Source organism: Falco naumanni, chromosome 1 (assembly GCF_017639655.2).
Source record: "Falco naumanni isolate bFalNau1 chromosome 1, bFalNau1.pat, whole genome shotgun sequence".
In the NCBI taxonomy this organism is placed as follows: domain Eukaryota; kingdom Metazoa; phylum Chordata; class Aves; order Falconiformes; family Falconidae; genus Falco; species Falco naumanni.
In genome coordinates, this window is record NC_054054.1 from 95,871,900 (window position 1) to 95,884,192 (window position 12,293).

General features: G+C 45.4%; 1 protein-coding gene across 2 annotated transcripts; it reads right to left on the reverse strand.

Moving 5' to 3' along the window:
• Positions 1 to 188: 188 nt before the first annotated feature.
• RNF34 (ring finger protein 34) lies at positions 189 to 9,807 on the reverse strand. 2 transcript variants are annotated; one of them, XM_040610050.1, is made up of 6 exons: positions 9,697 to 9,807; positions 5,888 to 6,106; positions 4,162 to 4,551; positions 3,789 to 3,845; positions 3,340 to 3,541; positions 189 to 1,939 (listed from the first exon to the last, which is right to left on the reverse strand). In XM_040610050.1, exons 1-6 carry the CDS (start codon positions 9,700 to 9,702, stop codon positions 1,752 to 1,754), a joined length of 1,062 nt encoding a protein of 353 aa, XP_040465984.1. In that variant the 5' UTR covers positions 9,703 to 9,807; the 3' UTR covers positions 189 to 1,751. The 2 variants fall into 2 exon arrangements, with proteins under 2 accessions (XP_040465984.1, XP_040465994.1); XM_040610060.1 differs by lacking the exon at positions 9,697 to 9,807 and adding an exon at positions 9,363 to 9,572.
• Positions 9,808 to 12,293: the final 2,486 nt, after the last annotated feature.

Genomic DNA, 12,293 nt, shown 5'->3' on the forward strand with positions numbered 1-12,293 from the left:
TGGGCTGTGTCCTGTGCCTCCCTGCTAGCATTTTCCAGTACATTCTCACTGAGGGGATAAAATACACCCAGCGACTTTCCTCCAGCTGGAATCTGCCCGGATCAGTGCTAGAGGCTCAGAGAATGTTAAAGCTGGGGCTGAGTAACCAGCAGCGCTCCTGCCCAAGAAAAGAGACAGAGGCTGAGAAAGCCCATCACAAATCTTTATTGAGCTTGTGTGGCTAATGAAATTATCAGCATGGAATTAACATATAGGGTATGGTTTTCTTCATTAGCTTACAGAACAGAGACTCCAGCAATTAAGTACCATTAAAAAGTTACTTCTAAAAAATAAAGCCATGGAGAGGTTTGCTCCCTTCTGAAAAATAACCAGCAGCAGCTCCAGGCTGTGTATCTCATGTGCAAGAGCTACCTTCTCAAGCCAGCTGAATTTTTCACATAGAAGATGAGGAACAGGCAGGAGAGCGTGGCAGAGGTAAGAGCTCCAGGGGCTGCAGCCCAGGCAGAACCTGGCCCTGGCACTTCCCTGGCAGGTGGGAAACTCAAAGGAGCAACTGCAGTGCCATCAACCCACCCTGCTCAAAGAATAACCAGCCAGGGCCACCTCCTGTTCTTACAGTGAGCTTAAACACCAGCTTGGCCATGGGCATCCTGTCCCCAAAACATGAGCTGTCCCAGCTGCTGTTCCTCCCCCGGCCATGTCACAGGTATCCCCCAAGGCCCAGTTGGACATCCTTGCTGGAGAGGACACTTTTACCCCGCTGGGGGCACTGCCTGCAGCACCGCAGCCCCCAGGAAGCTCAGCCTGGGTGAAAAGTCTCTGAACAAATGAGGTTTCAAACAAATGCTGCGTTTCCCCTCTGCAGTGCAGGTCAGTAACACCGTACATTCCACATATCAGCAGCACATCGTGTCATCACCCTGATTAGTATTCACAGTAACATCAGGTTGTCGGCACATGGAGTACAATCATCACACATTAAGATTAATAGTTACAATAGGCATGAGCAGATTAAGGATCACAATAGTATGGATTACTATACCCCTTCTTAAAAAAATATTTTATTCCTAAACTAAAAAACACTTAAGTAACTGGTATTTGGATGCCACGTGGCAGAGCCCTGCAAAGCAATGGAGCTTTTTGTACCTGTACAGAGGAGGGCCCAGACAGTACGTGTGTAACAACAGACATTTGGAAAGAAGCAATTGGCATAAAATATAAAATAGATTGCTTCAGGGCTTTGTGCAGGTACAGTTAATGGCAGTGCTGTCTACAGTCATTATTTGATACTGTTCACACTGTTGCCGGGACAGTGTCAGAACAGTTACATTCTATAATTACATAAAAGCTGAATATTCAACTGATATTCATTGCTTCTAATGCACTAGACAAGGTAACAGGCTAATACGGTCAAGCAGAGGTGTTTCCTGACCAGATGCTGAGTACTGAACGCAATAATTGGAGGCGATATTCTTCAGAAGAGAGCAAGAACTGCTGTAAACAGTTTGACTCAAACAGTTTGGGGGTTGTAAGGTAGCATCAGGCAGCGCTATTACCGCACACACCAGCATCGTGTCGCACTGCCCAAGCGCAGGGTCCGGTATGCTGTAGAAAAGTGTTTCACAAACTTCCAGATCCTGATGTTCAAAATGCTGCGTTTATTGAGAACTACAAAGCCGACAGACACCCTGGGGTTCGCACTCCTGCCCTCAGAAATCTTGGAAGGGCGACTCCAGCCACCCACAGCGGGGTTAGGACTTGAACACATGCACAGCCCGCACAACGTACTGTCGGCAGATGGGGCACTCGCTCATCCTCTTGCCGCACTTGGTGCAAGTGACCATGTGGCCGCACTCCAGCAGGACGCAGTCGATGACGGCGTCCATGCAGATCCGACACAGGTTATCGTCATCCTCGTTCAGCTGCATCTTCTCACCCTCTGCAAACCAACAGGGAGGGAGGTCAGGCACTCGGGCCCTGGGAAACCAGCTCGGTTCTAGCTGGGCAACTGCTAAGATACACAGAGCAGCTAATTCAGCAGCAGGCAGTGCCGCTTCCCGCTCACAACAGTTAATTTCTTCAAAAAAGCAAAAGAAACAAGAACTAGGAAGCCCCTAAATGAACATTGGAAATATTTGGCTTCATGCTTTAAATTCCAAGAGCATTTCCAATTCAGAACATAGTAACTGAAATAACCCGCTAGGTTAGAATTCCGAGCATGTTGGGTTTCCATCTCTGAGCTTGCTCTGTTTGCCAGCACACTGTCCTCAGAGGATTAAACACAATAATAATAATAAAGCAGCCTGGGAAGTGGAAGCCTTAAGTAGGCCATAAATGTGGCAGAACTGAATAAAACCTGTCAAGTTCCATTGCCAACAGCCACCGTCCCCTATCAATAACCAAATGTTCTGCCAGATCTTGTTTAAAAATAAATAAATAAACCGATGCCTGAGCTTGAAGGTTGATTTCAGCCAGGCTTTCAATTCTAAGCCATGACTGAACCCAGGGCCTCGCCTCAGCCATGTTCTGACATTCGCTGACCATCCCCCACCCTCCCCATCCCCCTCCACACACTGAGCCGATTGTTTCACACCGAACTGTGGGGTCCTGCAGTGGCCATGCAGCGGCCCAGGGCTATTGACTTTTTCCAGTCACAGTCCCCTGTTCTGTACAGCCTGGCTGCTGGACACAGGAATGGCGAGCCAGGCAGGCCCTTTTCCAGCTGGTAATGACATCAAAAAGTTGTTCCTCAGATTATACGTTACACCCAGGAATCAGCCTGTGGCTGTCCTGCAGTCACACAGCCTCATTGTTGAGTGTAACAGCAGGCAGAACAATACCCGTCACTGAGCAGCAGCCACAGAACCACTTGATCACAAAACATGGACCAACACCAAACCACTTGAACTTGGACTTCTGCCACTGTAGCTTTTAATTCTGTACCGCAGTAAAAGACCTGAATTGCTTTGGTCTGTTGACGGCTACTGAGCAGCTCCCTCCCCAATGCCCTGTGAAACCTAATAAAGGACGTGGGGGTGCCAAGTTTCATGTTCGCTGAGGAACTGGTTCTCAGTTGTGCAATTTTACCTTCACCATGAAAGCTGAGCTCTCCGAGCTTGGGAAAAAAAAGCCTTAGAAAACCCCAGCAGAATCCTGGAAAGCTTCATTTAATCACCAGAACCACGTTCAACTACTCTACCTGCACCTTCAATTGTTAAAACCCACTTCCCAGTTGTCCCAGCTAAGCAGATACCAAGTCCTTCTGTTGGCAGAACCAGCTACCGGAAACTAGAAAATAAGAAGTAGTCTGAAGGAAGTGAGAATAAAATATAAACCTACGTGTCTTGTGGTTCTCCTCACTCTCTCTGTATAGTCTGCTCACTTTTTCCACAAGTTCCCATTTTTCACAGCATCCTGAGTAGTTGACAAAATTACACGCAAGTATTTCCTTCAGCTGCCGAACACTCAACCCTTCAATGTCTTCCAGACTTGAAATATCGGACAAAGATGCCCTCGCTCGCTTTCTGGACAATCCAGGAGTCTGAAACACATCAGTTGTACGTTTTTAACTGCCTCAAGAAGTTCAGAGCACCAGATCTGGTGCTACATTAAGCTGCAGCAGCTTGGCTGAAGTTTTACTCTTTTTAAAGCAAGCGTATGCAGCTGTGCACTGCTAGACACAGCCAACTCTGAAAGAACTAGGGCGTGATACTACACGTTAACAGAGACCTACACACTTCATGGTGTCACATGACAAAAACTTGTTCTTTGGATAGTTCATCTCTCACCTGCTCTTCTGCACTTTCTTCTTCTTCATTATTTATAGAAGATGTTTCCATTTGTCCCTGCAGACAAAATGAAACTAAATCAGGATAAAAACACATTATTCCTTATAAAACATTTTCCTTTAAACCAAACTGATGACAGATGACAATGACATGAAGTTTCCTTTGCTACTGATGGTTATCAATTTAAGTCATCTCTATCAACTAAACTAGTACTCTTATCTAGTACCTCTCCTGAAAACAGAACATTACAAAAGGCATTTTTCCTGCCACCCCAAACCGTACCAGTTGGCATTTTATTTCAAAGCAATGCATTACCAATTTAAAAAAAAAAAGAAGCTATGCTATACCATAAACCACACATTAATTATTGTACCCGTAAAGGTGTTCCATTTCCTGTGCTTTCCCTTCTGTTTGCAAGTTCTCCTTGAGACGACACTGATACAGACATAGAAAATGGATGAGTAAAAAACCCCGAAGTCTGTGACCGTGATGAATGCAAGCTACTAGCGTCCATGTCCTCCTCCGAACCTAATCCATGATGGCACAGCACGAGATCCACCAAGTCTTCTTTCTCCCTGCAAGTATCCGTCGGTATGTTTCTGAGAAACAGATACTGACGCAGATCCTTTACTTTCAATCTCATTAACTGAGGTCGCTGGAAGGCTGTTTCTTGCAGCAAGTGACAAGTGGAACATCTTCTAAGATTCTCTTTTAAGACTGAACAAACTGAGCAAAAATCCTTCTTGCAGTCGCAACACACATGCTAAGGAGAAAGAGAAAACAACCATTCAACCACAGGGTACAGAAAACAAATCTAGACCCTGCTCCTTCCTTCTCCAGGCTACATAATTTACTACTGGTCTTTCCTTTGTCAGTTTTGACATATACGATTTTAAGAATTTAAGTCTAGAAAACTGCCCTGTCGAATAGTTTTGCAGATGTTCCAAGGTAGTCCATCACTTCTGTAGCACTGCTGCAAGCTGATTTGAGGTTTCAGTGGAAAAACATTGTGAATAAACAAATTAAAGTACTCAAGTTGTAGTTTAGACAAAAAACAAAACTGAAAGCCAGTCAATTTTATGGTATGTTGAAATAGTCTTGAATAGACCAAGTGGCACTGCTCTTTTCACATATGTAAAACACAGTATAATCCCCAAACCCTAAAGAACAAACTTCTTCTTAATTGACTCAAAGAATTCAAAGTAGCCTTAAACGTGATTAATCACATGGCAAGTAAATGCTCCCAAATGCCCAGATGCCATTTCTGAAGAGAGCTTTGTTCAAAAGACTCCCTACAATATACAAAAGCTAGAACAGGCAAGACTTTCATCCACTGAACAAATCCGAATGCTCCAAGCTTTTCAGGATTTTGGTAAATTAATGTTAGTTTCAGAAAATTATCCTATACAGCGCTTAATTCAATGAAGTTTTTGCCATGCGAACAACAGGACACACAGGAAGGGGAAAACTGAAGGAACACGAACTGAGGAAAGAGGCTTCATGTTTATCTGAGAGAGCTGCAGAGAATTAGGTCACCGTGTGGACAAAACAATGATGCTGGACAGTCATGACACATAGAAATAATATTAACAATCTCAATTTTATTTAACTGCATTAACCTACTAACCTGCCTCCAAATGAAGTGAGAGGCTGTTGCAAGTGCAACAGAACTACACCTGCTTAGGAAATGAACAGAATTACTCAAGCATTTCACAGAAAGAAGCTGTGCTACTATACTGAGAGCTTTTAGCTTCTCCACCACCCGATTTGTTCATTCCAGTACTCAACCACTATGTTTGGTATCATCTTCAAAAGCAGATGTATTTTAAGGTTTAAAACTCTGAAGCTAAACCACATATCTCACTCGTTTTTAGGGCAGACCACATTCAATGTGTCACCAGTTAATGAACATCAGACCTCTTAACTTCTAATCCCATCTGACATTAATTTCCTGTGACCTCAGAATAAGGCACTTCCTCCCTCCCTGGCTATCTGCCTCGGGTTTCCTTATCTAAGGAAAAAATACACGTTCATCTCCCAGTATGCCTACAGATCAGTTCATATGAGTAAAAATACTATGTAATAGGAAGTATACTCACTTTTTTCCTAAAAACTGAAAAGGAAAGTCCACAGGCTTTGCAAACTATGTTAGCGCCCGCCGCAGCTGGAGACGGATATGCTGAGAAGTCTGTATTCGGTGCAAATCTGAACGGGCCAGCACCTCCCCCAAAGCCAGCCTGCTGGCCACGGACCGCACCGGTACCCATGACTTCATTCAGCAATCCACAGCAGGAAGCCCACATGGAAGTAGCTCCCGCCTGAAAACATTCACAAAGAAAAAAAAAAAAAAAAAAAGAAAAATTAATATCTGAAAGCCCACATCAGATGTGACTTGCTAGTGAAGAGCTACTTAGCTCCATCTGTCATCATCCCAAAAGCATGTGGCGTGAATCCCGGGAGCACCAGGAATTCAGCACACTAATGCCTGTAACAGCCCAATAATCTCCACTTCTCAGCTGCAAAACCAAAGTAGGTAAGATTTGCTTCTGCGAGGCTAACGCAGGCACAAGGCGCTCGCTTTCATAACTCCTTTTCTAGCAGAGTCCCGCACAAAAAGGGTAAGGAATTTGAGGAGGTAACACAATAGTGGAGCAAAGAAGGAAGGGACTAACAGCCAGCCATAGGTGAGAGGCAAAACCTGAAATGATGACAGGCAGCAACACAACAATTTATCATAATTAGAGCAGAGCTGTCCCCTGCAGGATCTTCTCCAGAACTAATCCTGCTCTTGTATGACTCACAGTAAAACTCTCTCTAAAAAAAATATTTCCGTGTGTTCAAACTTGAAAGTAATAAACCAATCTTCACTAGAAACTAGTTGCAGTCTACTTTCTCTGAGAGGGCAATGTTTTTCAAGACCCCCCCTGAACCTGCTGTCTTGTTGTCTTACAAAATGTCCAAGAAAAACTGAAATAACTCTAAATGAAATTATCCTATATTGATTGGATTTCAGTTTTGAGTCACATGATTTAATCTTAAAACACTACAAAAAATTGTAAATACTTAAGTAAATTGCTACTTTTTATTCCTGAAAGCCTTTAGTGCTACATTCTCTACCAAAATTGCATATTCTACTTTCAAGTTGGAATTTGGACTCCCAAGTTGTTCAGGTCACATGTTTAATCACTGTCATGTGGCTCACTGAAACCTACTCAAAAAAAGGCAAACAATCACATCAGGTTCTTTCTGAAAGGAAGCAGAGTGATACAACAGCCTTTAAACACAATTTTTTTTTCATACTTTTTTTCTTAACTACGCTGGTTAGAGCTGTGCTGGTTTTCATTCCAGGGCAGCATCCCTTTTTTCCAAAGCATGAAGACATAAAATAATTGCTTTTGAAACTTGTAGTTCTTGCTGTGAAACCTAAACCAGAACAGGCATTTCAGCTCAGTAATGCTGCTGCTTTAATTCCTGTAGTAACTAGACTAATTTCTGTATTAAATTGCACATTTCCCCTGAACCAAACACAGTCCTGTTACATTTGTGGGAACTTAACACAGTAAGTGGGGAGACGCCAGCATGTCTCCTACCAAACCACTGAGCACAAAAGGTAAGAAAAGAGTCCTCGCTCTGGTTTCGAGCAGCTGTGAGAAACAATGCCATAGGACCAAACATGTCCTGCAACACCACCTTTACACAAGTGCTTCAAGTATGGAACATCAAAAGCATCTCTGCAACCCACACAAACCTGGCACTTCACTGTTACTGTTGTAAGCTGACATTAAAAGTCTTGCAATCCAGCAAAATAGCGAACACAGCTGGTTATTTTGCTTCTAAGTTGCACAACACGCAACACTGGGCACTTGTAACATCAAATATACATGCAACAAATTAAATTCACTAGTCTAATTTTATAGATCTTTCAAGAGCAAAACTCATCCCAGGCATAACAAGAAATCTCCACGCAGTGGGCACCCCCAGCACAGGAGAAAAACCTCCCTAAGCTTCCTACAAAGGGAGTTCAAGGGGGATGAACTGCAGTGGCCCTTCCCTGACCTCCAGCCAAGGCACCAGTAGCCCCAGCACGTGGCTGCTCTCGCAGATCCACACTTGGCGCCTGTCCACTGCGTAATCAGACAGCTGTGATCATTAAACCATCATCAAGCTAAGACTTGTTCTCTACTTTTCCATAACAAAATGTGGAAACGGATCAGTATTAGGTTTTCCTATACAAAACAAGTTATGCATAATTATCCTAGTCTGTTAAGCAAGAGTAATTAACTTTCCAGAAATACATTCTGAAAACCAATTACTTAAACCAAGAGAGCTCCCAATTTAAAATCTCAGGAATTTCACAAAATATTTCCTTTTGTCTTAAGGGAAAGTTTCCAGTTGCAGAAACATTAATTCTTCATATATTCTTGAAAACTGATGCGCTAGCTTTGCATTTAAAAGATTTTAAAATAGCCACGTACAAATAACAGAAAAATAAAATAATGAATCAAAAAGGTCTGTCAGAATTTAACTTACTTCATTATATGACTACAGGCTTTTCAGGGAGTCACAGCAACAACAGGTACACATGAGGACAAAAACGACATAACAGATGCTACCACAGCCCTTGCACCATACTTTACCACCTGCTTCTTACAGTTACTTTATTCAAGAGCCTGTAACAACTGTTCAGACATCACTGTCAACACTAAACAAATACATACTTAGGAAATTTTTGTTACCTGTTTGGATATGTGAATGTTGTTAGTATCAAACAGAAAATCTCTTTACGCTTACTACCAAGCAGTCATTTTAAGGTGAAAGGTAAGGCAACCTGGGGATCATTAATTTTCTACTTAAGTCAGCTGTGGATTCTTTCTATGCACTCGTGTCATTAACTGATAATTGAATTACAGTGTCTAGACTCTTATTACTCTGTACAAGAAATGAGGACACGCTGAAAAGCACCAACACAAGTGACACACACTAAACCAAAAACTCCCTCCCTTGAGAGTGAATTAAAATTTTGCCAATTCCTGCACCAAAACCCTTTCCAACGACATCAGTCACCACTTCCAAAGTCTCTTCTAATAAGCTGCCATCAGCTACCTTCTCCCTCCATACCTTATGTGCATCCTATAGGGGCAAAATACCACGTTTGAACTTCCCTGCTCTTGCTGTTGGCTTTAAGGGAGAATTTCAGCCCAGTATGACCCCCACCCCAAGAAGCTGGGGGGCTTTATGCTGCTCTTGACACACCTGTGCGAGCGGGACATGCTACCAAAGGTGGCAGACCATGAGGAGAGCAGCAGAAGGGATATTTTTTTAATTGTACTGTTGGAATTCCACCTCTGCACCCACCCTGAGACGAAGCACAGCGCTCTCAGGGCTCGAGCGCCCCTGGGCACCCACCGAACCGGGAGACCCGCGGTCACACAGCCCCCGGCCCTCGCCCGAGAGCACAGCGGCAGCCCCGGGCGCCAAGCACCGCCTGAGGGAGCGAACCGCCCCCCGGCCCCGCCGCGCCCCCCGCGGGCCGGCTCCCCACCGCCGCCCCCTCACGGGCCCAGCCCCACGCACCGTCCCGCCCGGAGCTCCGCCGGTCCCTCAGCCGCCGCCGGCCACCCACGGCGGCCGCAGTGCGCCGGCCGGGCGGGGGCTCGCCTCAGGCGGCGGCACCAGGCCCTGCCCGGCTGCTGAGTCAGCGAGGGGCGCCGGAGCCCCGCGGCAAGGCGGCCCCCGGCCCGGGCGTCCCTCGGTAACGGGGCAAGCCCGCGGGGGGGACGGCGGGCTGAGGCGAGGAGGGCGGCGCGGCACGGCCCGTCCCACCGGCGCCGGTTCGCCCCCCTCCTCCCTCCCCGCAGCGAGGGAGCAGCCGCTCTCCCAGCGGCTGGAACACCCCCCGCCCTTTCACCTTCATGGCCGCTTCACCGCCGCCACCCGCACGTCAGCGCCGGCCACCGCCGCCGCCTCAACCGGGCGCCGTCCGCCGCGGCGACCCCCGGCGCCGACCCCCGCCCTGCTCGGCGCTCCGGCGGGCCGCCTCACGGAGGGCGGGCCTTCCCGCCGCGCCGCGCCCCATTGGCTGCTCCCCGCCGACAGCAGGCGGGCGGAGCCAATGGGAGGAGAGAAAGCGCCTGTGTGGCGGCGGAGGTGGGGGGGGCACGAAAATACCCCTCAGGCCGGTGAAGGAGCGGCTGGTGGCGGCCGTGGGTGCGTTAGAGGTGATGTCACCGAGATAAGGGAGAACTTTTACCTCACGGGTTTGGGTTGTTTGGGGTTGTTGCCTGTGTATCGAGGCGGCGTACACCGCCCGCCGAGGGGCTGAGGGCAGCGGTGACGCGGCCGGCAGGCAGGCGGGGCCCGGCTCGGGGTCTGGCGGCCGGCGGCGGCCGGGGGTCCGGGCGCCTCAGCGTACAAACAGGGGGGTGTCCGGGAGAGAATTAAAAGCCTCGGTGCTGTAGGGAAGAGGCCAAAGTGCTGATTATTCCACCAAGCCCTTCGGCAATAATCTTTAAATAACAGAAAATGGGGTTTGTTACTTAAAAATCCAGTTCCAGCTAGCTTCTAGAGGCCATTGGTACTTTCTCTACGCTGTGAATGGGAGATGTATATATATATATAAACCATAATAATCATAGGTTGTAAGAACTGAAAGCTTTAAACCAGAAGATTACATTAAAGAAACCCCAACAATACAAATCCAGCCAAGTCCTCAGGAAAGCTTTCCCTAAGAGCCCCCAGAACAAAGGAGACCTTTGCCAGAAAGAGCAACGAACAAAAGCTGCTGAAAATAAATTTTGACCACAAATCAAATTTACCCATAAGAAAGGTTGCTTTTTGTACAATACCAAATTGTACACATAGTTTTGTCTGTAGTCTTACGTTAAATTACATTGCAATCTTAACAGGTTTCTGCAGGAAGGGTCTGTGTTTGGAGCAAGTTCGATACAAGAACTGAGTGAAAAAAATAATTGGCATGTAATTGCCACGAGAATGGCACAGACTGGACAGCTTTAGCATCAAGAGCGGAATCTTTGCGCAGCCCAACTTTTGGATTTGCACTGACACCATACCTTAATTCAAATCAGGTCATCTCTTTTTGGAAATGCTTATGCTCTTTGAAAAGCTTTTGATATGCTGTGAACTTTTACACATTATTTAATAAAAAATGTCTCCCCCCCCCCCCAATAATAGCTCACAATTTTAGTCAAAGCAATGAAAAGATCAGACAAAGACCTTGTGAATACCATGTTGGAACAGGCAAGCGGCACACTTCTCACATTTCTCATGCAAGAGGTTGCTTTAAGACACCTTAAGAAATAACAGTGCAGTCTGGTTTTTAAAAACTTAGATGTCACCTAAACTCTGCCCATTCAGAGTCACCCTTGAAATACCAAATTGTACACATAGTTTTGTCAGTAGTCTTACATTAAAGCATGGGAGCTTCTTGTGCAGTCACTGTACGTGGGGTAAAATCTCCATCCAACAAATGAGCCAAACTGAGAAAAAGCAATTTTTCCTTTAGCTCCACTAAGGACTTGCCAACAAGAAATCCTCCCAAACACAGATGTTTTAGGGAGTAACGTGGGCCTGACAGAGCTGAGATCTGGTGACTGCTGGCAGCTGCAGTTGACACTCCCACCTTCATTTGGGCAGATCTTGATGAATCACATTCTAACATGTGATTTGAGATCACTTTTAATGCTTTAAGGTGTCTAAATTGTAACCAGATTGTTACCAAGCCTAACATAGAATATTTTTAAACAAAGGTCTTTAACTCCTCCAGCTACTCTGTAGCTGAAAAGCAGCATTTGCAGAAGATCTATTAATAAGACTTGCCCTCACTGACCCTTCTGGACTCTGCCAAAGAAGCATTAAAAGATTTAAATCTATTAATGCTAGATGTCCCATTTACTTCTGCCATGAAATAACAAGTGATGATGACTCTGCAGCTCAGTAATCCCCCAAGGTTCTACACACCACGAGAAAGCGAGGTAGAGAAGCGATTCTTACCAGGAATATTCATTTAATGTAACAATTTGCAAAATGTTATAGTAAAGTTTAAAAAAAAAAAAGTTAATTGCTGAGCTTTATTTGGGAATTTTTGAATGGATATTAATACCTATAGGAACAATCATTATAGTATTCACTTTTTATACCAGATACACAGTGCTTTGGAATTACCTTTGAGAAGGTTTTCAGGTTACGGAGGCTCGGTTTGATAGAGTCAGTGTTGTATGAAAATGCAGGGATCCCCAAATGCAGACGGTAGTTGTTTCACACTTTGTAAGCTCAGGCCTCAGTTACTGAGGGGCCTCAGCCTATTTTAGGTAAGATAAAAGACAAGTTTTTGAATTGCATTACCTAATCTTGAATTGAATCTCTTGCTGCTTATTTGGAGGGCTGCTTTTTAGGTGTGCAAGTTTATATAAATGTGCTTAAAAAGCTTATTGTAAATGTTCTCAGTACCGCAGAGGGGTGGATTGCCAGCAGCGTTCCCGTGTTGGC